This window comes from Zootoca vivipara, chromosome 3, assembly GCF_965207765.1.
Source record: "Zootoca vivipara chromosome 3, rZooViv2.hap1.1, whole genome shotgun sequence".
NCBI classification, from domain to species: domain Eukaryota; kingdom Metazoa; phylum Chordata; class Lepidosauria; order Squamata; family Lacertidae; genus Zootoca; species Zootoca vivipara.
The window spans coordinates 82,829,417-82,855,766 of NC_142586.1; the positions used below are offsets into that span (position 1 = coordinate 82,829,417).

A 26,350-nucleotide genomic window follows, 5' to 3' on the forward strand; every position below is an offset into this window, starting at 1 on the left:
CGTAAACCCCTTGTCCCCTGGTGTACACCGGGACCAGAGAGAGGAATAAAACCCAAATAGTCTCCATCTTCAAGGCAGAAGCTTCATAGCCTGCGAAGAAGAACAGCCCAAGCACCACCTCCAAAAAAAGCCCAGACAGCATCAGGCGGTGGATTCGAGAGAGGCAGGCGAGGAGGCTTTTCCTGAACCGGCTCTGCTATTTTGCGCTTTTGTCGTTATATAGATATACTGTATAGATATATTAAAAATGCCCACCACTTCCTGGGGCTCGAAGCAGGAAGAGATGGATCCAGCGAAAGGAAGGGAGCCTTGGCCGGGCACAGGGCGCCTCAGCCCGGCTTAGCCAAGTCAACTCCAGCCAGTGCTTCTCGGGAAGCTCGCGTCTCCTCCACGCACGCACGCACAACAGAGCGAGGGAGCGAGTCAATTTGAACGAAGAGAAATATCCGCCCTCCCCAAACGCGGAGCAGTAATTGCAAGTGTAAAAGGTGCGAGGAAGGGAGGAGAGGAAAAGCCAGCGAGGGATCTGGTTTCTCCCCCCCTCTCCTCCCCCCTCTTCTCGCTCTCCGTCTTGCCTTTCGCCGGATCCCGGAGTCTTCCGAGAAGAAAACAAACAGAACTTCACGCCCAGACGTGCAACGGCGACGAAATAACAAGGCGATTCAAAACCAGAAGGCACAAGACGAAGCGATCCAGTGGCGACGCAAAATCCACAGAGAACTCCCGCGGGTTTCCCCCCTTTTCTGGCTGTGCTCCGATTCCTTTCAAGCAGAGGGAGTCGTATTTGTTCGCGGGGGGGGGGGGGAGGAAATGAAGAGAGACGTCAAGTGCTTTCTGAACTCCCCAGCTTCCCAAACTCAATCGCCTGCCAACTGGGGCCAACTTGAGAGATGCAACGACGGAGAGCGAGGGAGACACACGGAGTCCTCGCCCTCCCTCCTACTAATGAGCCTCTGGCTGCAACCCCAGGAGCGAACAAGGGGGCGCGAGGAAGGAGGGGAGGCGGGTGCGCGCGTGTGTGAGAGATGGGGAGGGAGGTGCGGAGAAGAAAACCGAGAGGCAGCTGCTGGGGCAATAGGTAATCCTCCTCTTCTTGCCTCCAGCTGCTTTCTCCCCCTCCCCCCCGATTTTGGAATTAATTACCAATGCAGGGATGACTTTTGCTGCGCGTGGTGGTTTTGTGTGTGCTGTTCCCCCCTCCAAAGAAGCATCTCTCGTTCCCAGCTCCTTCAAAGCTGCCGAGCTTCGCTCTCTCCAGGCTGAAGTTGCTCAGTTGCAGTGCATCGCATGTCGGCCTGATAGTGGAGGAGGAAGAACGAGGGCCAGCCACAACACTCGCTCCGCTTGTCGCGCTTTCCCTTCCCTCCTTCGACCTCTCGGCCCCCTTTCTCTCGTTTTTGCCCGAATCAGCGGGTCAGATTTATCCAAAGTTTTAGCGCTTTGGACTGATGTTTTGGCAGTTGGGAAGTTACCTCCCTCTTCCCTCTCCTTTTGCAATTTATAAAATCTCTGTTTTCTTAATGTGTTTTCTCTTTGTTCTCTACAGATGGGAGACAGAAACGTTCCATCTTGGATATAACTTCTGAAAGAGGGGCGAGGAATGAATAGGGCAAGAGGACTGAGAAACTTGCAGAAAGCGGCTTCTCACTGCAAAGGACGGACTGTAATAGGGGCGTGGCAGGGCGTGGCTCCTCCCCTTCCTAGAAGAACGTAGCATATACCGGTATATATATGCAAGCGCACAACTACAGTACTGCACCCCCAGTTCTGTTCCGTTTACAGAAGAAGGCTCTGCGCGGTGTAACTCAATACCGTACCTGCTTCGCCGTGATCTGCTTTTGGAGGCAGTTCAGCCTTCCAGAACTTAACTAGTTCGCGCGGGTCGCTCGGCCCGGAGAACTCGCTCTCTTCTCGTGGCTACTAGCAGTCACCTTTCCCCCAGATCGCCGAGATGACTCAGGAAAGTCCGATCTCCTGAGCCTTTTGCTCAGCTCGAGCGCGAAGTAGGCACCCTCTTCTAATAACAGTCCCTACCCTGAAGTAAGCCAGCAATCCTCCAGGATCTGCCTGTTGACCCGGTTGCCTCCCTCCGTCTACCCTCCCCACCCCTCCACTTTCACTCGTTCTCCCATCTTCGCAGCGCAAGTCCCTTCTAGTTTTGAAAAAGGGAGCCAATTAAATCAACTCTGCTCCAGCGGAGTCCTGCCTCCTACCCAATTCTCCCGGCCTCCCCCAGGGCCAATTAGAGAAAACAAAACAAGGCTGACAGAAAACGGATCTATCTGGTTATACCCCACCCCCACATCCCCGCTTTTTCATTCCTTTCCCCTTCTGCAAGGAAAATGCCAGGAATCGGCCGAGGTTTCAGCCGTCCGCGCTAAAACGCACAACGCGGGCGGGTGCACAGCTTCGGCGCCTGGCCTCGTTCTCTGGAAGAGCGTCGCGGGCGGAGAGCCAGGCCGGAGGAACAGATCGCGGCAGCGGCGACTGTGGGCGTCTGGGCTCCCCAGCCACCGCGATCTATAGGTTTGTCTTGCAGGGGGTGTCGCGAGGGGCACGTGAATCCTGCCGGGAAGGAAGGATCTGCACGGTGCGCTCTGCACATTCCCCGTGAGCGCGCTTGCGCTTGCACCTGTTGTGTGTGGCTGCTCATTGCGCGCTGCGAGAGCGCGAAGGCCCGCCGCGCTTGGAAGCCCATCAGCGATGCAAGGGGCGTCTGCAACCCGCTTGCGCTGCTGCTGCTGCTGCTGCTGCTATACTGGTGCACGTTCGTCCACTCCGCTTTGTACGTGTATGTGTGTCTGCGCGTTACACCGCTCTAGCGCTCCTGCGAGGCTTTTGCGCCCGGGAGAGACGCCTGGCCCGTGATTCGTGCGTGCATGCATGCTGGAGACTCCCAAGCAGCGGGGACGGTGTGTCTGCTTTTTTTCTTTATTTCCCCACCCCCACCCCACTTTGCTGCAAATCTTCCTCCACAAGCGAAGATCCGATGCGACCATTTCACCGTTCGAGGGCGTGGGGGGGGGGAGGACTTCTTTCTGTACTAGGCAATTCTGGAAATGGAGCAAGTCCCTCCAAAAGGCTCTGTAGCCAGAGTCACCCACCTTTCTCGCAGGTGGGCGTCTGGGCAGGATTATGCAAGATGTCGTGTCCCGGGTGACAGAGCAGAGCAAAACTCCTGGAACGCCGTGTCTGGCTGGTCCCTTCCTTCAGACTCTCTAGGTTTGGTTTCCATTTTTCAGAATTTTATTTTGCAACTTTCCTGCTTCCAGCGATTCCCCACTCTTCTGTTCATTAGGTCAAGAGGATTCTCTCTCTCCCCCCCCCATCCTATTTTAATCTTTTTATAAATGAACGTTTTATATTCCACATCCGAGATTAAGGAAGTGTTAAATCAAAATTTCCTCAAGGAACAAACCCTTAATTTTAAAATTACACCAAGATCCCATTTTAAATGATCCCATTTTAGAACGATGGGGTGAAGATGTGCAGACAATGTAAGCGGGACTGTTAAAATATTAATCAAGAAGTGCCTACTTGCTTTATAGAAACTGATGATGCAGAAATAGTTCTGTTAAGTTTTACTCCCTACCCAGCCCAAATACATTTCCTGAAATAATTGAACTCCCATCAGCCAGTCCCTGTCTTAAAATAGCGCTGTAAAGCATTATTTTCTCCCATCACAATAAACGGATTTGAGATACCTGCAAGTAATGGGGAATATATATTTCAGCATGAGACCTTGTGATGGTGAGGAAATGGGGCTGTTATTGCAAACGTTTATTCTTTCTACTGAACTCCTAGCAGTGAGGAAATAGATATTTTTGATCATTGTGCAACTGAGTATCTGGAGGTGTGTTATAGATACATTGATTATTTCCCACTTTTTCTGTAACAAGCAGTATCAATCCACCTGGGTTTGTTCTTGGTTTTTGCACAAATAAATAAGTCACAAGACATCTGGGGAGGGAGTGTGTGCTTCTTGATCTCCCCCAATGTGTTTGTCTCTGTTTCATTTTTACCTATCTAATGCGATCTCATCTGTGGTGAGATCTGTTGGTGGGGATCCAAATAAGGGGCCCCTGCAGACTTGTCATTGATGTAATAATAATAGTGCATTCATGGTGGATCTATATTCGACCATCCACACATCATCCCACTTTATTTCTTGTTCTGCAGTGCTAATGTTAACACTTAATTGCCATCTGTAGGAGCACTCTTACTCTATAGAGCAGAACAAAAAACAACCAGGAAATTTGTGGTATGAAAAGCTACAGGATTTTAGCAGATTTCTGCACCTCTTGCAAACAAAGCTGCATGACAGCCCCAAAACATTTGCTGTCAAAAATAGCACTGAAAGTCATGGCCCTGTGTAACTGCCCTGGTAACCTCATGAGCACAACTCATGATGAACGTGCAACGAAAAGGATGTCTGGAGAGCCTGAAGCAGCATTCAGCCCAGCCTCTTGTTTGTCTTCAGTTCCACCTTTGCCAAGAATCCCAACTTCCACAGCGGAATTCCTAATAATCTTTTCTCATTCCACGAGGAAGAAGTGCAGCTGCCAGAACATGTGAATACAAGCAAGCTGGTTGGAACCAACAGTAGCTGAACATTGGGGTTTTCCAAAGTGGCAAGCCCCGCGGGTAACATGCAGCAGTTATTGGGCACCATTGAAAGGGATCAAATTTCCAGGTGCCCAGTGCCTTTTTGGATTTTTGGCCTCAGTCATCAAAAGCTTTTGAGCAGGCCTTGCAGGATAGTGCATCTCTACACTACGCACTTGAATGCCAGCAAAACATTGGCTTTCAGTGAGTCCGAACAGATTTATTCCACGAAAGACTATTTCTGATTTCATGTAAGAGACTCGAGACACACTTTTTACTCATTTGTATGACAGTTTGAATTTAGTTCTTGATTTCATTTATAGCTGTCTTCTGTGGAACTCAAGCCATGAGGTTCCTAAGACTTTGTAGTCCCAAATGCATCTACTGACCAGACTCAGAGCTGCTTAGCAAACACACAGAGCCAGATGTCTCAGTCAGATGGTGGAGGTGGCAAGGCGTCGGAAGATGGAGCTGAATGTGCCCTGTGGTCTGCCCTCCACCCCCTCACCCAGTCTGCTGCTCTCTTCTGGTCATCTACTGCATGTGGAATGAGGAGGCAGGGGCGGCACAGTTTATTTGTATGCTGCCATTCCTTAGTCAAACCATACTCAAGGCAGCATAAGACATCAAAAGATTTTATGTATTTCCAGAAATATAACAGAAGTTAAGTAATCAGAAGCAATACATGGAAACATATCAGTAAGTATATGGTAAAATTAAACTCAGAGCAAATGTGGTCTCTGGGCCAGATCTAGGAAGCAAAGTGTCTGCATCGTGTAATGCCAGAACATGCCCAATTTTTTACTTCCTTTGACTTACCATTTACAAGGACGCAATATTACTGTGCCCTCTGCTGCTTGGTTACTTGCTGGCTGCCCAAGCTCAGCACACTGCCCATTGGACCATACCACATTGTGGGATGGAACACTGGGGCAGACAAGTCACAACAGTTGACCAACACCTGACCAAGGCTTAGTTTCCTGTTCCTCCAGACATGCAGATGAGATGGATTAGCTGGCAGATAAAAGCCCCTAGCCAGCAGCCATTCTCTCTCTCAGCCATCTCTTCTCCAATGGGAACACATCTCCAGAGAATCTCCAGTTAGGATGGTTCTCCCTCTCGGCCTGCTGCCAAGAGAGAGACCAGATGGAGCCTTACTCTACTAAGTAGACTCCAGATGTACATATTTGTAACTTTTCTACGTAAGCCTGCCTTTCTGAGATTATGCTGTTAACTCAGGATGAACCTGTAAGTAAACTCTCTTATTTTATGAACACTGTGTTGTGTATTTCTTTTAAGAGGGTTAAAGGGGATTTGCCAGGAAGTATAATATTGTTGTTGTGATGAGTAACAAGTAACTAAAGAGTTAACTGTGTACTGTAGCACCTGACCACTGAGGAAGATCATGTTACAGAATGTACCAGAAGTGTTTCTGTATGTTGCAGTTGGTTTCGTTTCTGCCTGGGAGACGGTCGCAAGATGTCTGCGCTCTCACCAGGTTGTTTGTTATTTTCTCTCTAGAATAAACTTAAGTAGTTATTAGAACACCTTGGACTCTGTGTGTTCTTAAGAGGCTTTTTTATCCAACGGCTATACAAGCTTTCGCTGTGTGAGAAGAAGAACTCTGCTGTGTGTGTGTTTTACTGCCAGCCCGGTTCTACGGAAGCAGAGAAGCGGAGAGGAAGCGCGCCGGGCGATAATCAGAGGCTCCTAATTGAGTCATAAACAACTCAACGGAGCACTATACGCGTCACAGGTCATGGACTCACCTGTCACAAGTTCTGGGTGACAGGTTATGGGTCATTGAACCTAATCAATCACCAAAGCAATAAAAGGTGATTGCAGCTGTAAAAGCCGTGGAGAAAGCCGGTGTAAAGAACTAGCTGGGAGAAACCTGTTGTTTTGCAGTCGGCAATCAATAGATGCACTCGCTAGCAGAAAGACCCTGTACCAGAAGGCTGGGATCCGCAGTCTACCCGGAGGAGCAACGTGAGCTATTCTGAGTGAGTACACAGACACGGAGCCCGGGGGTGGACAAGATGGCGGAGCAGCTACAGGAGTCATTTGTCGTGCCGTTCCAGAGGTTGAATGGCGACAACTATGCAGAGTGGAGAGAAAGGGCCAGAATGTGGTTGCTGGGAAAGGATTTGTGGACTTGTGTGTTAAATCCTCCAACCCCTGTCGCTGATAATTCAGCAGCTGAAGCACAGAGGTTTGCAGCAGAAACCAGGAAAGACAATAAGGCTCTATGTGCCATTGCCATGAGCTGCGATACTACGCAACTGCCCTATGTGCAAAATGCTGAGAATGCCAAGCAAGCCTGGGACAGTTTGGCGGATGAGGAACAGAGACGCCAGAAAGAATCAGCTGAGAAGGGGGGCCATGGGCGCAGAGAAGCCAGTGGGGGTGCAGTAAAAAGCACTGAGGAATCCACTGTGAGTGCGTGCGCAACAAGGCTTTGCTATCGGTGCCAGCAGCCTGGGCACGTAGCGAGATTTTGCCCAGCTCCGGAAGCAGCCAAGGTCACTCAGCCAGGTGCCAGGCAACCCAGCGGACGTGGTCGTGGGACCAGCCAGCAGCGCCAAGGCAGAGGACGTGGGAAAACTCCAGATAAGCCTGTCAGCCGTCTTTCTGCTGCCTTAGCAACGATTCGAAACAAAGGACAGGACAGTTTCACTTTTATTATCGACTCAGGCAGCAGCCATCATCTTGTACCTCCTTCAGGACAGATCCTGAACTGCAGGCCACTTGAAGATGAAAAGAGCCTGCATCTTGCTGATGGTTCTTCTGGAACAATTAAAAGCAAGGGTGTTTTTATATGCAATGCTTAGACACTAACCTTGATGTTTATGTTGTACCAGGCATGGAAAATTGTCTTTTAAGTGTGTCTTGCTTATTGCGTGAGGGTTTTGAAATAAGTTTTGCCAATGGTGTTTGCAAAATTGCCAGAGATGGGGCTGAGCTGGTAAGTGTTACTGTTGGGTCTGATGGTATGTTTGTCCTAGATGGGAGGGGGCAAGCAGGTGGAAGTAACACTGGTGATGCTCAGGCTAAAAGTGCCAATACCCCAAAGGGCACAGAGGGCGCTATCCATAAGGATTGTATTCATGCTTGGCACAGAAAATATTGTCACATGTCTTTTCCTTATGTGAAAAAAGCCCCTGATTTTGTCAAAGGTTGCAGGTTCAAGCCATGTCAAAAACACCTGCAATGCCGTGCATGTGCGAAAGCGAAGACGAAGAGATGCTCTTATCCTAGGTCTGAGAGGAAGAGCACAAAGCCATTTCAGTTAGTGCACTTGGATATTTCTGGGCCTATGTCAACGTTAAGTTTAGGTGGTTCAAAATATGTTTTGTGTCTTTTGGATGATTTCAGTCATTTTTCCTGGGTCATAACACTGAAAGAGAAGAGGGAGGCTGCCAGAGTGATACAGGAGTGGGTAGCCGAGGTAGAATTACAGTTCTCCGTCACTGTCCAGTGTTTCCAGAGTGACAGGGCGGGAGAGTTTTTGAGTGCAGAACTACAAGGGTTTTTCCGTAGCAAGGGAATTAGGCACAGAAAAACCGCTCCTTTTAGTCCACAGGAGAATGGTTTAGCTGAAAGGAAATTTAGAACGCTGTCTGAACTGGTAGAGGCAACGTTGTTTGATGCAGGACTACCCCAGAAGTTTTGGGGGGAATGCTATAAATTTGTGAATTATTGTTCAAACCGCGCTTTTAATTCAGTTGTGGACAACACACCCTACTACATGTTGTATGGCAAAGTTCCGAAGGTGCACTATTTCAGAACTTTTGGGTGTGAGGCTTGGGTTCTAATTCCAAAGCAGAAGCGCAGAAAGGGTGGATCAGGATCCAGAAAAATGATCTTCTGTGGTTACGAACCAAACTCAAAGGCTTGGAGGTTTGTACCAGCAGAGGGGGACCAAACCCGCGTTCACATTAGCAGGAGTGCTACGTTCTGTGAACAAGAGGGCTGGAGACGCATTCATGCTAACCCCGAAGTTCTTCTTGACTGGTCTTCAGGTTTTGACCAGGAAGAGGAAACTGAGGTGGATGATGCTGGAGTTCCAGGTGCTGCAGGACCAGATCCAGGTCAGGCAGCTGGTCCAAGTGGTGTAGCTCCTAGGGAAGTGAAGCAAGAAGTCAGAAGCGCACCGACTTCACCCCAGGTCAAGCCTGGGAAGTACAGCAAACGTGGTAGGTCACCCACTTCACCCAAAGCAAGCCCAGAGGGGGCTGCAAAGCGTAGTAGGTCTCTTGACAGTGCTGCTAGTCCGAGAGAGCCACAGTCAGAGACAAGCAGTTCGGATTTAGAGGGGGAAGATGTGGGACCAAGGCGTTCAAAACGCACCACGAAAGGTAAACCACCTGAAAGGTTTTCAGCTGTCAGTGTATGGGCGAACCTAGCAGTGTGTGAGCCTGAAAGCTTTGAAGAGGTGCAACAGTTGTCAGTGGAGGAAGCTAGGAAGTGGAAAGTTGCAATGGAGAAAGAGTTGAACTCCATGCAATCTCTTGGTGTGTATAGCCTAACACAGTTGCCAGAAGGCAAGAAAGCAGTCAGTTGTAGGTGGGTCTACAGGCTGAAACCCACAGTGACTGGAGAGCCTCAGTACAAGGCTAGATTAGTGGCTAGAGGTTTTTCTCAGAAGAAAGGAATCCACTACACAGATGTCTTTAGTCCGACTTCAAGAGCGGAATCTTTCAGGATGCTTTTAGCGACTGCAGCGCAGAGAGGCCTAGTGGTCAACCATTTTGATGTGGACACCGCTTATTTGAACTCTGACCTCCAGGAGGAGTTGTACATGTTGCCTCCTCCAGGGTTTGAGAGTGACGTGCCAGGTCAGGTGTGGAAGCTGCACAAGTCGATCTACGGTCTGAAGCAATCAGCTAAAAATTGGAATTCATGTCTTGATTCTGTTTTGAAGAGCCTAGGTTTCAGGAAGAGTCTAGCTGACAGTTGTCTGTATCTCAGAGGTGAAGGAGAACAGCAAGAACTGTTGCTTGTCTATGTTGATGACTTGATCTGCTTAGCAAAGAGCCAGATGCAAGTGCAGAAGTTTGCAAAAGAGCTAGGCAAGAGGTTCAAACTCAAGAATCTAGGTGCAGTGAATGTTTATCTAGGTGTGCAGATAGACAGAACTGAGGATGGAAGTTTTTTGCTCAGTCAGAAAGGCAAGATTGAACATTTGCTTGAGAAGTTCAGAATGTCTGATTGTAAAGGGGTCAGAACACCCATGGAGACAAACTTTGTGAAAGATTCACAAGTGAAGGACAAAGTAGCGTTTGAGAGTCCTGAAGTGTTTCAGTCAGCGCTAGGGAGTCTGTTGTATTTGTCACAATGGAGCAGACCAGATATTGCTTTTGCAGTCAATTTGCTCAGTAGAGAAGCATCGAAACCTAGCGTGCATGCTTGGAATGGCATTAAGAGAGTGCTTAGGTATTTGCAGGAGACCAAAGAGTATTGTTTGGAGATGTCAGCGCAAGGTGAGCCACAACTCACTTGTTTTGCAGATGCTGATTGGGCCAATCAGGAGGACAGGAAGTCAGTGACTGGTTTGGTAGTCAAGTTTGGAAATGCCCTGATTGGTTGGCGGTCGCGCAGGCAAAGCCTAATAGCAATGTCTTCCACGGAAGCCGAATTCTGTGCGTTGTCTGCGACATGCACTGAATTGGAGTACTACAGATGTTTGGTCCAGGAAATCTGGGGTGATTGTAGCCAGCCCATCACTGTTTGGGGCGACAATCAACCATTTTTGAGACTGGCGGAGTCTGGACAGTTCAAGGCCAGAACCAAACACTTAGACATCCGCTTCCGAAACGTATGTCAGAGCATACAGGTAGGCTTGGTGAAGTTGAGGTATTGTCCAAGCCAAGAGAACCTAGCAGATGGGTTCACAAAACCCTTGAGTTTCCAACGGCATGGGGAATTCTGTGAAGGGTTGGTTTTGGGGTAAGTTTGGATACCCGCTATCCCCAGTGTTCAGGTGAGAGGGGGTGTGATGAGTAACAAGTAACTAAAGAGTTAACTGTGTACTGTAGCACCTGACCACTGAGGAAGATCATGTTACAGAATGTACCAGAAGTGTTTCTGTATGTTGCAGTTGGTTTCGTTTCTGCCTGGGAGACGGTCGCAAGATGTCTGCGCTCTCACCAGGTTGTTTGTTATTTTCTCTCTAGAATAAACTTAAGTAGTTATTAGAACACCTTGGACTCTGTGTGTTCTTAAGAGGCTTTTTTATCCAACGGCTATACAAGCTTTCGCTGTGTGAGAAGAAGAACTCTGCTGTGTGTGTGTTTTACTGCCAGCCCGGTTCTACGGAAGCAGAGAAGCGGAGAGGAAGCGCGCCGGGCGATAATCAGAGGCTCCTAATTGAGTCATAAACAACTCAACGGAGCACTATACGCGTCACAGTTGTATAGGTTTTAACAAACCTAAACGCACACTTTTGCTGCGCACAAAAGGGGAATGTCACTCTGCTGATATTGGAAGCTTGATAACACAAGCTTGGATAGGATCTATCTAATAATATATCCTAATCCACATCCTTAACATTCCCACACACATTAGGTTGCCTTATCAGTTACAGAAATTGGAAATAAGATCTTGGCATCCGTCATGCTCAAAAGTGCTACTGGGTACCCCACACTGACTAATTTGTCTATGGTCTTTACTTGGTCATGCTGGTATGCAGAGCAGCAGCACCTATACTATATGGTTATAAAAAGCTTTGCAATATATCTGTGGCAAAGGTAGCTGTCTCAACAGTCACACCCATTAATACATCACTGTGCACAATGGACCATCCACTACGAGGTGTCGCCACCATCACGCTGCTTCGTCTCACTGGAATCAGAAAGCATGCTGCAAAAGAGATGTGATACCCTAGGCGAGGGTGTATTTGTAAAATACAGGTTGGCAGGTATTGATTTACTCTATGAATGAGAATCATTCCCAGAGTTATGGAGCGTTATAGCCCAGCCAAAGGCTGGTTACTAATTCATGCTCTAACAAATAAGCAGTTAACAGATATAGCTGCTAATTAGTAAGCAGCTATTTCTATTATAAATGGCATTCAGTCATGGAAAGGAGCAGTTAGCTTGCCTCAGCAACGGGCAAGCAAGAGTTGACTGAATAGCTCTCAAAAAAACGACCAATTTCCCTTCAATGGAAGAGGTGGAGCACATAGGGCTTGTAGCTAAGACCGCTTTCTTTCTTTAAGCCGACAGAAGGCTTAAATGATTTGCAAAAGCCCACATCTTAAATATTTTAATGCACTACACTTACAGGTACTGCTTGATAAATGGTGGGGGGGGGTTTTGGTTGTTTTTTGCACAGGAGGGTGGTGGATTTAAATTCTAATGTACTTCTAAAATCCCTTTTTGCCTTTGCAGACTGTGATATACAAACCAACTCCTGTGGTTGTTTCCAAGGTTTGTTGTTGGATTACCAGTTACAAGTTTTATGTGGACAAAACAAACCAGGAATGCTGGTTCATGCAGCACAGTAAACCAAGGCTTGTGGTTTGTTGCTCCTGTTTCCAGAAAGAAAAGGAACAGAATAGAAGCAATTTAGTACTAGTACACAGCTTGTGATATAAGAATGGGTCCACTGTGTTAGCCTAAAACAGCAAAATAATAGCATGTTTGATAATAGCGATAGGCATTCCAGATTGTAAGTAGAAAGCTTTGAAGGGACATGCACAATGTTTTGGAACTACAACTCCCATCATCACCAGCTAACAGGACCAGTGGTCAGGGATGATGGGAGTTGTAGTCCCAAAACATCTGGAGGGCCGAGTTTGCCTATGCCTGGTTTACATTCTTTTAAACGGCTTTTTAATTGTGTGTGTGTGTGTGTGTGTGTGTGTGTGTTTTAAAAAAGATAAAATTGTTTTTGATGGTTTTTGTGTCTTTTCGGGGTGGTGGTGATATTTGACTGTTTCTGTTTTGATTCTCGTATTTATTCGAATCTAATATTCACCTTTTTTGGCCAAATTACATTGCAAAAATTAAGGTGCACATTAGATTCGATGGCACATTTACATTCACCATTATGTTTTTGGTTTCAAGGTTCTGAAAAATGACGTGCACATTAGATTTGATGGTGCACTAGACTCGAGTAAATACGGTTTGTATTTTGTGTTTTGTTTTGTCTTGTGAATGCCAGAACACGGACTCATCCAATGAAACTTAAAAATGGGAAATTCAGGACACAAAACAGAAAGGACTTCTTCATACAGCACATAGTTATAATTATGAAAGTCACTTCCGCAATATATGGCAATGGTCATCAGTTTGGATGGTTTTTAAAGGGAATTTGTTTATTTCCTGCCCTTCACCTTAAAAACAACTTACAAAAAAAATGAGCTGGTTTTAAAAACATACACCTTGAGTATTTAAAAAGTCAGGGTAAAATGGAGGGTCTTTGGCGTTCTCTGGTAGCTGTATAATGAAGGTGCCAGGGGGAAGGTGTTCCACAGCTTAGGAGCCTCCCTTTGGCTGCCACCCCGTAGCCTCTAAGGATGGAGGGATGGATAGCAGGGTCAGAGGCACTGAATGCCACAGTGGTGGTGGTGGGGAGCTATTAGCCCTGTGCCCTGCTTGTGAGTTTCCCATGAGCATCTGGTTGGCCTCAGAGACAGACAAGATGCTGAATTAGAAAGGCTCTTACGTTTAGAATAGCTACCGGTATATGCTAAGCAGAAAAGGACAGAAGGAAGGAATGGAAAGTGAAACAACGCGTCCACAAAGCTTACTGAAGTGTGAAATGGGGAAATGGCACAAAGCATTAGAATCCCCCTTTCTATCCAAAAACAGGCACTCGGTGTTTGACTGTTTTCTAAGGAGCAGGGTGGCAGGTATTAATTTTCTATATGCAATGTGATAACCAATAACATGGGAATTAATTTTCATGATGCTGGCTGGATAGATTTTGCCTTAGAAACTATTGCCTCTGGTTTTGTCATTCAATTCTTACTTGTGGATTGGCTGCTAGTTATAAGCTTACTAACCGGGGTGAATAATAGAAAAAGGTGGAGGGGATGCACCAGTATTAATTGAAGTGTTTTTAAAGTAATTTGTTTTGACAGCATTTGTACATAACTTCATGACTACCGGTATCTACATGTTTTGGTTTCAAGGACAAAAATGACAGCAGAAAAGAAATTTAAAGGCTATACACACTTTCAGCAACCAACCCATTATATTCAATCACATGAATATTTGTGCGAGAAGTATCTGTGTAGTCACCCAGAAAGGAAATGGAAATATCATGTGGACTTATGTTTCTTTATTACTCAACTGTGTCTTGTAAGAAGCAGACTGGGAGTGCACTGTTCATAATCCACCTGTAAGTTTTAACAAAACATTAATGGAATGATTTAAAAAAATGTAGAGGGCTCTGGTCTGTTTGCAGATATTCTGGGAGGTGTTAAAATGACTACATTTGCTGGTAAGTTATGAATTATTTGCTCTGGTCTATCACTTTGTAGCACTTGTTAAATATTATCTTTCCGTATTCCAATGACAAAGTGAGTCATTTCTTATAATTTTCCTTACACGTTTATAAAGAAACCGTTATCATGCCAGTTTCCACATGTTATAAACTATAAAAAAGGAAGGTTGTTGCTTTTTCTGCTGCTAATTTATATACAAAGAACATATTCAAGCCAACCTCTGGCTGGGAACAAGTGCTTACTTGTGCTTACTTTGGTTTAAACCCAAACCCATTTTGCAAGTTTAAAGCCACTTCTTTATTTTAAATATTTATAAATACTTTCCAGCACATTTTTGCATGATGTTGTTACAACCTCTGGAACAGATGTGGTGTTCAAAGGGGAAATCGTTCATATATATTTCACAGTGTCACTGTGGGAAAGACGACTGATGAACTGGGAGATGCCAAGGTCCAGTTACTATACTATTAATTTTCTTGTGCTGATGTTTCCAAGCTATAACCAAGGGCACTCCATCACTCTCTTTCTTTCTCGGTGACAGTTGGATGAAGCTGCTATCTACGTGCCCCAGCCATCTCTTCATCTGACATTTCCATCACCTGTCTCTAGTATATTTTGCTCTCAGCATAATTCCCAAGATTCTATCAACTGGCTCTTAAATCTGATTTCTTTTTTTCTTTTGCAAGAACCCAAACACAGTTCAAAACAAAATCAGAAACACTTAGCCCAAGCATCAGAGGGACATGTATTGAGTCCGCACACTAGGGAGAGGACGGGGAAAGAGTGTCTATATATGTGCTCATATAATGCTGCAGCACAGCATTATATGAACTAAGGTGCCAGTAATGTGTGAGAATTCTGAAAGGTCACAGAATAGTAGAGGAGAGAGTAAAGCAGGAAGCTCATCCTGAACTAGAGGCACCATGGAAGCAAAATGCACTGGGGAGATTCATGAACAAAGTCCTTGAAGCGCAGGACTAACCAGGACCATGGTTTGCTTTTTGTCCTTCTGCTCTCTGTTCCATATACGTCTTCTAGTGAAAGAATAATAATAATAAGCCGATCATAGTAGTGTACCATTCTGAAGTGCTGGAATCAGCAACTGTTGTCAAATGAACATATAAATCAAGCTGAATTCCTCATGTTTCTCCATGAAGTGCCACCAGAGTGCTGGATCTCTCTCTCTCTCTCTCTCTCTCTCTCTCTCTCTCTCTCTCTCTCTCTCTCTCTCTCTCTCTCTCTCTCTCTCTCTCTCTGCTGAGTGCCACATTGGGTGTTAGCCCTTTAGCTCTCCCCATTTTTTTCCCAGCGAAGGGCAGCAGTGGAATATTAAGACTGAGAAGAGCTAGATTTGTCTCACAGGTTCTCACCTTGCTGTCTTGGGAGAATGCCGTGCATCTGTTTCTGTAACTTTTGCAAATGCATTTTACAGCTTCATCTGTGTTTCATCTGTATTTTCTGCCTCTGGTTAACACTTCTTCAGTACACAGAGTGTTTGCTTTGGAAATAACCTAAGAAGAATGGGCCTGCTTCCACACCCTACCCTACATTGTTCTCACATTCTTGTTGCTTATTACCTCTCAGTGAGAGGGGCAGCTTTCCAGCTGACCTCCCCAAAAAACCCTGGATTTTTGTTTTAAGCACTACATACGTGCAAAAACCAGTCCACCATCTATAGTGCCGTATCCCATCTGCATGTCATAGAGTCCTGACCCAGTTAAAGTGAGTTGTGACTAAGTTCGGTTCCACAGAAAGCTGTGGGAGTTAGTTATGACAAACTTGTTCTGACAGTTTGAATGGGATTTAGTCACAATTAACTAGTGAGATCAGAACCTGAAGTGTATAGCGCAGGGATGTAGCGATGCTGAAAAGGAGAGAGCCAGTTTTGTTTTTCAGTTCTTAGTAGCTAGCTTAATGCTGCGGTGCTGTTTATGTTCCATAACATGGGAGGTCAGGCAGCTCAAAAAAAAGAAAGGAAATTATTTCCAGTTAAAAGCTGTTGAGTTTTTATAGAACTCTGTGCCAATATCAATATTAATTTATTGATACTAAAAATGAGTATTCCAAATATGAAATGTAGAATGTGGTTGAAGAGGCCACTTTTTGCCTTGACACTTGCAAGAACGGTGGTTCTGATATACATAATTGCTTTCTAATGCAAACCTGTCCACAGACAGCTTTCCGGGTCATGTGGCCAGTATGACTAAATCGCTTCTGGTGCAATGGAACACTGTGACGGAAGCCAGAGCTCACAGAAACCCCATTTACCTTTCCACCTAGTTATCTACTTGCACTGGTATACTTTCTAACTGCTAGGTTGGCAGAAGCTGGGACAGAGTAACAGGAGCTCACCCCATCACACAGATTTGAACTGCCGACCTTCTGATCAGTAAGCCCAAGAGGCTCAGTGGTTTAGACCACAGCACCACCCACATCCCTGTGCAAATGGGGGGGCAGGGATGCAGAGGGAGAGAGAAAGATACCCCCAAAATGTAGGTGAGAGAGATGGAATGTGGGGCATGGGGGTGTCTGTCTGGGCCCTTTCAATTGTTCCCAACAGCGGCTTTTGCACTCAAAAGCAAACCTTATAAATATTTGTTATGCCACTAACTCAAATCCCTCCTTCCTCTTTTTGTCTGTTTTAGATGTGTGGCCTACATTGTCTCGAGGACTGAAAGAAGATAATAATAGTAATTTTTCACCAACGGATATTTTTGTTGTGACACTGGAATGTGAGCCTTATAGATTGGTGGTGCTCCTGATCTATACAGACCTTGATTCTTTGCTACTGCCACAGTCAGCAGATGGCACGTCAGTTGCAATGCTGTTCCATGTGTGCTGAATGATCAGAGCCCCCAGCGTGCTGCCTTGTTGGGGAGCGCAGAGCAGAGCTGCCTCCTGAAGCAGATGGCTTCAGCCTGAGCTACAAGCTCTGATACCGGCATCACTGTAAGAAGTCTGCACAGTTTGAGCTGCGTCTGGCAAGGCATCCAGAATCCACCTCACAACAGGAAACAGGTGGCACAGACTAGTGCAAAGACCACCGGTGGAGAACAGTGCAGTGCCGACTGTTCCAGTCTGGCCCAATAAAGGAGATCGTTGAGACTCACATTATAAAGCCGCTTCTACGGTAAGTGGAGGGGGAGCCTAGAGTTAAAGCTCTAATACTATGTGCAGCGAGAATAAGAATCAGTAGGATCAACAGGTGCACAATTTTCAAGGGAGAACTGGTAGTGTCTCCAGCCATGCATTCTGGGAAGGGAAGGGCATCTTTTGCAGTGAAGGCTGGTGCCCATTGGGGCCGGCAGTGCAGACAACAGAGAGGCCAACTGGAAGGGGAGCCAGCTGGTTCTAATTTTGACCCTCATCTTCCTTGCTGAGTTCTGCCATGGCAACACTGAGGCTGGGGAAGAGGAAGCTGTCAGTCAGGGCCACCCCCTGGACATGTTGCAAGTAACAAGGCTGAGGGCAAACTGAGCTTGGTGGGGCAGTGCCTCATTCAGCCTAATGGGTCAGCCTCCACTGATCTTTATTTTATATTATTTTCGAATCACTTTTAAGGGTACAAACCCTCTCAAGATAACTTGCTGAATAAAATAAAGTAGAACCACCCCTACAATTAGTGAAAGCCAGCAATCCCAATGAAAGAAAACACCTGACTCAAAAATGCCAAAATCAAATACATAAATGCAACTAGAAGCCCTAAGCACTAAGATAAAGTCAAAGAAATCAAATGGGTTCTTTCCCCCCCCTGCAGATGGAGGAAAAATCCAGTTCTGTACACATTTAAAGAAGAATCTTATCAAATTGACACGTACGAAAACAAAGTGTAAACTGCAACGCAGCTATCCTTCAAAATTCACACTTACCTGAACTGCGCAGTGAAGTTCTCCAACCAACCGATGCTTATAGAAATGCTTGATTAGGGGAAAGTGTGCATCAAAAATGAAGATATTATTGAAAACAATATACAAAAATGTGTTAGATTAGGGAAAATTACTTTGCAAAAAATGTGTGCATGAGGCAAACTTTGATACAAAAATGTGTTTATTAAGAGAAATCCGCACTAAAACGCTGGTGAATTTACATGAGGATTCTGCTGCAAAATGTTGAGAGCTGAATTTAAGATTGGAGAAATGAGAAGTGTGGAAAGAACTAAAATCGACAGGTCTTTCCACCCTAACCCGCCCTGTCTGCAAGCCCACAAGTCCAACAGACCCAGGTGGTAATGCATTCCAAAGGCTTGTGGAAACTGCATGCTAATGATGAGCGGGTTAGCAGCTAAGGTGTATATTTGTCTGCCCACATGATGGGCAGCCGTGATCAGAGGCCTTGTTGTGCCTTAGGGGGAAAGGCCACTAGAATAAAAGTGCTGGACCAGAAAGAGCTGATTCTCATGTTCTTATAAGAAGCACTCAGTGCAGCTAGCACAGAAGCACACCTGTGTAACTGGAATACAAATTGGTTGGCTGAGCAGCAGCTATCTTGATGAGAGAAAATAAAGAGCCAAGAGGAAAAAAAGGGTGTTGGGCAGAAGGAAAGAAATGCAGGTCGTGCTGCAGGGTGGGACCTTTGGAGAAGGTTGCTGTCTTGAAGTCCTTTTACATATCTGCTTTGTGTGGGAGTTCCCAGGGTTAATTTATTAAGTGCAAAATTAGTAGCATGGTAATGATTAGCGGGTTAGCAGCTAAGGTGTATATTTGTCTGCTATGCAAGCAGAGACATCTAGTTGTCCACCGCCCAAGTCTCATCCTGACTCCTGAGATCTTCTTGGTTTCATGCAAGAACTTGCAGGAGAAGCTCCTCCACAGACCCCAGTGGCCTCCTGGGCATGTAAGCAGTAAGGGAGCTTCTCAAGTCCCCTGGTCCTGATATGCATATATTTTAGCCCCAACACCTTGAACTTGGCCTGGTAGCAGATTGGCAGCCAATGCACATTCTGCAAGCAAGGCGTTATCTGCTCTTGGTAGTTTGCTCCCAGAAGCAACTTAGCCACCACATTCTGCACCAGTTGTAGTCTTAGGCCAACCTCAAGGGTGTCCCCACATACAACACACTGCAGTAATCCAGCCTTGAGGTCACTAATGCATGGACAATGGTGATCAAGTTTTCCTGATCTGGGAACATGAATTAGTATTAGTACAGTGGTGCCTCACAAGGTGAAATTAATTCGTTCCGCGAGTCAATTCGTTTTGCAAAAAAATTGTCTTGCGAATCGCGGTTTCCCATAGGAATACATTGACATTTCTTTTTTTGCCCATAGGAACGCATTAATTAAATTTCAATGCATTTCCTATGGGAAACGGCGATTCGCAAGATGAATTTTTCGCAAAACGAATTCGTCTTGCGAGTCACCATTAGATCGCAAGACGCATTCGTCTTGTGAAAAATTCGTTTTGCAGGGCATTCGTCTTGTGAGGTACCACTGTATTAGCATTATACCGTTCTTCATCCACAGATCTCAGAGCGGTTCAGAACACAAACTTGCAATATAAAAACCATAAAATACATAGCAAAAATAAGAACAACTAACCAATGAGCCTTCCTCCCACAACATATTTAAAAGGGCATTGGAAGTTAATCAGCCTGGTTGAAGAGGAAAGTTTTTGCCTGGCGCCTAAAGGTATATGAGAGCATCTCACAAATGGGGAGCCACCTCAGAAAAGGCCCGTTCTCGTGTTGCCACCCTCTGGACCTCTCATGGAGGAGGCACACGAAGAAGAACGGCGGCAGATGATAGTTGCAGGTTCTGGGGTGGTTCATATGGAGAGAGGTAGTTCTTGGGGCATTGTGGTCCGGAGCTGTAACCAACCAAAGTTGGTAAAAGGCAGTCCTAGCTGCTAAGGACATTTGCATCTCCCACGACAGTGCTGGATCCAAGGGTACAAAACTCCGCAACTGCCCCACATGTAGGGTGTGACCTTATCCACAGCAAGGACCTGCTTTTAATTCCTTGTAGTTCTAGCATCAGTGGCTCTCCCCAGCAAGAATGTGCAATTTCTCCTCTGTTCTCCTCTGTTTCAATTGCTCTTGACATCCTATTGTTCACATAGGCTTGTTTTCCTTGGTAGGCAATTACTTGCCGTCTATACACAATGGAGCTGTCTCCTTGGGTGGTAGTCCTGTGAGACACGGTTACAAGCTATTTAACAATAATTATAATGCACTCATAATAGAGGTGTAGATTGTTTCAGAACACAGTCTCCCGGGGGGGGGGGCAATGAGGGGACCCAACATAGTTTTCCATGTGGGAGTTCACATTGCTCCAGTCCCAGAAGTATGTAGTGGCTAAGGTCTCTTTTAATGCACATACGACCCCACATTAAATCACTAAGCTTTATTCCTGCACATTTTTATGCTATTGCCCTATTATGCCCTAAGGGGAACCAAAACCTTTGAAGACGGATACAGTTCTTATTGCAATATGCTAAGAGAGAGAGAGAAGAAAAACCCTACCCCCACCATGCATTCATTTTCAAAACGATTTCCAATTTCTGATTGACAATGAACATTAGTAATCTGTCAGGCCACACATAAAATCAAAGTTCTTAATGCACAGATATTAATAGTCAAGGATGTGACGGATTTCACACTCCCTACATACCATCCCAATTATCCCCAGCAAGTTTAATAAAGTAATGCATATTTCATCACAACAACTCACCGTCCTCCACTCTATAAGAATGTTATTCATTTTTTTGGTGTGTGTGGGAGGTCAGAGTTTAGATGGTTATGCTGTGGTTAAATATGCAAGGAAGTATAATGAAGATGCGCACTTTTAGCCAGGCCTTGTGCAAGGACACCAGCTGTCACAGCAACTGGGGCCGGCCCTACCATTAAGTGGAGGGAGCCTGCTACCTCAGGAGGAAGATGCTGAGGGCAGGGAGAGGAGCAGGCAGAGCTGTGTATGCCAAGCATCTCACTCTAGGCTACATCCACAGTATAATTTAAAACACTCTCATACCACTTTAACAGGCATGGCTTCCCCCAAAGAAGCCTGAAGTGGAATTCAGCTAAATTTTACTCAGAAATTAATGGGCCTTAATTTCAAGGGGTCAACTCTCAGTAAATCTTACTTGAATACAAGCCCAGGAACTGTAGTTTGTTGAAGGTGCTGGGAATTGTAGTTCTATATGTGGTGTCCTCAGCATCCTGATTTTTTTTTAAAAAAATTATTTAGATTTTCAGATTTACAAACAAAACAATTTCCATAAATTCCCTTGGGCTTCCTTCCTCCCCTTTTGTGGGTCCTTATGTTAACTTTTCCTCCTGCATTTTCTCTGTTAATCCAATTGTATTAAATCTCCGATAAAACCATAGCCCAACTTTTAACTAACTACAAGCGTCATTCCAATCCTACTAATAATTTTAATTGTTTACGATGATTTTTTAAAAAAATAAATTATATATTTTCCCCATTCCTTATTGAAATTTTGGTCTTCCTGATTCCTAATTCTTCTGGTCAGTTTTGCCATTTCTGCATAGTCCATCAGTTTAATCTGCCATTCTTCTCTGGTAAGGACTGTGCCTTTTCCTCCTCAGCATCCTGAACTAACTACAGTTCCAAGGATTCTTTGGGGGGAATCATGGTTGTTAACAGTGAAATAAAAGTGCTTTAAATATTATACTAGCCTCCCTGTGCTGTGGAGGATGCTCGTCTCATTGCCTTACAATCTATCCCTACTACAGGGAAAGCAAGGAGATGCAATCCAATCCTTAAGCCAGCCCTTAACAACAACCACTTTTTGTTCACAGACTCAGGTCCCTGCATGGTATGAATTTCCCATTTTTGGTCAATGGAAAGAAATCACTACATATCCTTGAAATGCAAAAGAGCACCCTGTCAATGCTTCAAGACAAACTATTTCACAGCCATTCTCATAGGCATCTGATGGGTGGATAAAAGTTTGTGCTGCAGTTAAGTCTTGACAATGCCAAAAGCCTCTTCGTTGCTGCAATGTACTAACGCGACCACTCCTCTTTTGGAATTTCTCATAGGAGATTCAGGTACCTGTATGTTTCCTGCTGCAGATGGGAAAACAGCTAGGGGACTGGAAAGCAGGCCAAGAAGAAAAGGGGTATTCAGCCATTCCTCTACACCTCCTTTGCTCTGAAAGCCGCTTATTGGCTTAAAAATATGTTTAGGGAAAGATGCACATGATATGCCTTTGGACCAGACAAAGTGGCCCATTAGTTCATCAGTATTGTCCCACTGGCCACTGCTTTTCAGCCAGGATTTCAATCTGTTCCAGGCAGTCCTAGTGGAGATGTGAGGGTTGGTATCTGGGACCTTCTACATGCAGAGCAAATTCTCTACGACTGAGCTACTTATCCAGCAGAGTAGCTGGATAAGGTGAATCACCTGCATGTTCCTTTGGCCTCAGTGGGACCCGATGCAGAAATAGAAGCTGTGCTGTTGGCCTTAGAAATCTGCTCTGATAGTGCTCTGTCTTTATGTTGCCCGACAAGCCAATATTACAAAGCCACTATACAAAGTATGCAGGGTTCACTTTCATCAAAAGCAAACTAACTTTTGTAGTAGTTCCCTAGAACTTGCTGCTCAAGGAAGCAGGGAGCACATTCCTAGGCAGCTGCTATGGAAACTTCCACCTCTCCAATGTAGGGATTGGTAAGTGCAATACCCCCCCCCCCTTCCTGTGCTTTCAACTCTTCCCTGTTCCCAGCATCTGCTACTCTGAGGTAGGCTGTTCTTAACATGGAGGCTCTGCTTAGCCTAGTGAAAGAACAGTTCTCTTGGAACTTAAGACAAGTTAACCTAAGGAAGTTCAGGCAAGAAAACTTTCTTATTTCCTCCTTTCCTCTGCAACCATTGTGCCCCATAAAAATGCCTCTCTGGCTAGTAAGGGTCCCTCCTGGACTATGTCAGATGGGGCACAACAGGGAGACTGTTGGAGGAAAACCTAAGAAAGTTCACAGAAGGGAAGTTTCCCTTTCTTCCAACTGCAGCCCCACGGCACAAGATTCAGAAGGGAACCTGAGCCACCAAAAGGATTTTTAGGATCCAAGTCTGAATTACATGAATTCACCTAACTCATAGATCTGGTTACTGGGTGACTTGAAAAGGGATGAGATGCTCTTTAAAAGTCATCTGAGCTAATGCTGTAAACAGAACACATGGCAATGAAGTATCGAAGTTGATTACAGTCCTGTGAAAAAAGGAGTACCATTTGTTGTTGTTTTTCAGAACCCAGTTTTATTGGATGACCTTGAAATCTATTGTTTTAGAGAGAAAAGAGTTCCATTCTCTCTTCTCTCTTTCTCTTTCCACACTACGCATAATTTTATAAACCTCTGTCATGTTCCCACTCAGATGTTCTTCTCGAAGTGAAAATTCTCCAGCCCCTTCAACCTTTCTTTACAGTATATGGTGTTCCAAACCTTTTGTTCATTTCAGTTGCCCCCTTTTATACATATATATCTTTTCAAACTCCGCAGTATCCTTTTAAAGAGGGAATAAACAGAAATGAGCACAATATTCTAAATGCAGGCGCATGATAGATTTACAGAACGGCATTACAGTGCTTCCCATTTCGTTTCCAGTTCTCTACCTAGTAATTCCTAACACTGAATGTGCTTTCCCCCCTTTCCGCTTCACCGCATCGAACTGACATTTCAAACGAGTTTTCTATTATGATCCCCATATCTCCTTCTTGAGTAATTACTTCTAATTTAAACCCTGTTGGGACAAGTATATAAAGTCAGACGTAGGTATCTTTTGTCCCAATGCACATCACTTCACTGTGAATTTCATCTGCTACCTAGTGGCTCAGTCTGAAGGTATTTATTTGCAGCTTTCCATAGGATTAGCATTTTATCAGTCCAAATAATGAGATGTCCTCACCACTTGACTACCTCCCTGTTAATCCTGACTGCAGATCCCTCACGACGGAATTTAACAACTACTGGTCTCAGTTCAGATCTTTTCAGCAGATTCCACTGTATACTTTTTACCACTGTGGAAACGGTAAATGAACTTCCTTTCTTCAGCCATCAGCTTTCACTCATTTCCAAAGACTATGCATGCCAATGAAATGTGTAGTTGTTACAAGTCCAGCAAAACAGTATATTTGACCATACTGGGTTAGTCTAATTTCAACAGTTACCTGGTCCGATAACTGGCATGATAATCTGACAGCAGTCTACTAGGCAGGGGCAAAGGAGAGAGATGAAGAGAGGTGGGGAGGCAGGGGTGGCCATGCCCACTGTTAACTCTGGCTCCACCCACTATTTGAATTGACCACGCCCCCTACCAGCATGCACCCCTCCCCCACAGATTACCCTTTCTACAGGAAAAAAGGTTGCTGTTCACAAATGATGTGATGTCTTGTGCACAATTTTTTGGGTCACATAGCAAAAAGAATAAATGTCTTCAGAGTCTTCTTGTTTACTCCTATTTTTTATGCCTTAAATAGTAATGTATAAATAAATAAATAAATAAATGCCCACAAACTAAACGGATTGTATTTATTTTCATTGAACAGGCAGGAAGACACAAAAGAAACACTAGACACCGTGCCAACATTTTGAAAAGGAGACCATTAAAATTATTTTAATTTCAAAACATGCCTACGCAATTTATTCAGAAGTGTCAGAAAATGTTCTGTTGTCAATGAGATGCAACTAGCAAGATGTTTACATGCTGGATAGGTTTGAAGAAATGCTAGGCAGAATTCTAAGCAGCAGGAGTTGTTTGGGTTGGTTTGTGGGGTTTTTTTTTTTTTAAGACGGAGCTGTAACAGAAAAACAACGTTTAAAGCTTCTCCATAAACTTTGTATGAGGGTGTGTGGGGTATTAGGGCAGGGGTAGTACTTCTAGTGGGGGGACACATTGTGCTCCTTCTGGTGTTGCCTGTCCAACCTTTGGTCCCCACCCTGCACTCAGTTCTCACCTGTGGCTCCTAGAAGCTGTCAGCATAAGAACGCCCCCCCCCCCTGGGAACAGCTTCGACTGGCTGGTCAAACCAGGTGAGGGTAGCCAATGTGTCTCAAACCCTTAGTGAGTTAGGGACTTCCCCAACATGCAAATACAAGCTTCAGCAGATTGAGTGGACAAGACTGATAGTGGGACCAACAGTCAAGTTTTTGCATGTGCTGTAGAGGGAAGTGAGGGACAGACGGGGCGCATCAACCTGGGAAGGTAGCCCACCCAGGAGAAGGAAAACTATGTTCCTAAACATCTGCTGCCTTTTGGCTCTATGCATCTACCTGCCATTGCATATTCATGTATTTAATCTGAGGGAAAGGAAGAGATAAATCATTCAGATCAGCAGGTGTCAAGTAAATCATAGTGATGTACAGAAAGATCCACCTAGGCAATATGAAAATAAATCTGGGTAATCCTGGTTTAAACTGTGCACGCACCAGGTTACAGACATTGGATTTTACAAGGGAAACAAATGATATTACAAGGCAAGTTCCCTATAGAGGAGGATCGTTGTATTTAGTCTACCCTAAGGTTCCTTATAGCACCAAGAATATCTTCCATGATATGTAATAAATACACATGGATATATGCACTATATTTAACTGCATATTTTGTTCTGCTTGGCTGACAGAAAATACTACAAGGAGATTTGCTGTATGAAAGTAAAATAGAATGGGGGTTGCCATGCCCCGGGCAGGTTTTTGCGAAACGTAATCACTGCTAATCTGAAAAATAATGAAAGGGGTCAGGAGGCATCACTGTGGATTGTATTTATCCCATAATATGTAATAATATAAACCTATATGAGTAACCACATCATAAAGTGTGCTGACAAGGAGCCCGCTTTGGCCTGCTTTTATGTTACAAGCAAGCACATTGCTTTGTAAGGATAGGAACCTTGCAATTCTTCCTGTACGCTTTCCAAAAATCTTTTGAGACCATCAACCACTGGCCAAAGGGAAATGCTGTGCTAAAGTTCTATGACCCTCTTCCTCCAGAAATTACAGTGTTCCTTTGCTGTGTACATTAATGCCTTCTGGACAACAGTAATACCCCCTGTGGACCAGGTCTCTCTCTCATGTGGCTTCCACAAGGTCACATGAATGAATCACTCTTCATGGAACAAAGTAGATGGGGAGGGAGGGGAGAGAAAGGGAGTCGAGTCTTTGTAGGCCACAGTTGCATGTGAGTCAGATCAGTTAGAAATAGAGCAGCACTCGGAGAATAAAACCAGGGCGTTTTTATTTTTTATTTATTGGCCAGGGGAAATAACAAGCTGTGGACCATGATTAGAGAGAACCAGATGGTGGTGTCTAAAGAGGACACAGGATGCTTCTCTGCTGCCG

The 26,350-nt window shown here is 45.1% G+C and overlaps 1 protein-coding gene and 1 long non-coding RNA gene across 3 annotated transcripts in view; one reads left to right on the plus strand and one right to left on the minus strand.

Moving 5' to 3' along the window:
* Nucleotides 1–2,131, minus strand: part of MDGA1 (MAM domain containing glycosylphosphatidylinositol anchor 1) — a 260,864-nt gene extending 258,733 nt beyond the window's left edge. For both annotated transcript variants that reach the window (XM_035108147.3, XM_035108146.3), the window contains exon 1: nucleotides 1–2,131. In XM_035108147.3, coding sequence (XP_034964038.3) covers nucleotides 1–142 — 142 coding nt within the window. In that variant the 5' untranslated portion in view covers nucleotides 143–2,131.
* LOC148686331 (uncharacterized) lies at nucleotides 1,756–24,641 on the plus strand. The gene is made up of 3 exons (XR_015949109.1): nucleotides 1,756–2,526; nucleotides 16,705–17,189; nucleotides 24,562–24,641. It is a non-coding gene; the product is annotated as an uncharacterized LOC148686331 (long non-coding RNA).
* The last annotated feature ends 1,709 nt before the right edge of the window (nucleotides 24,642–26,350 follow it).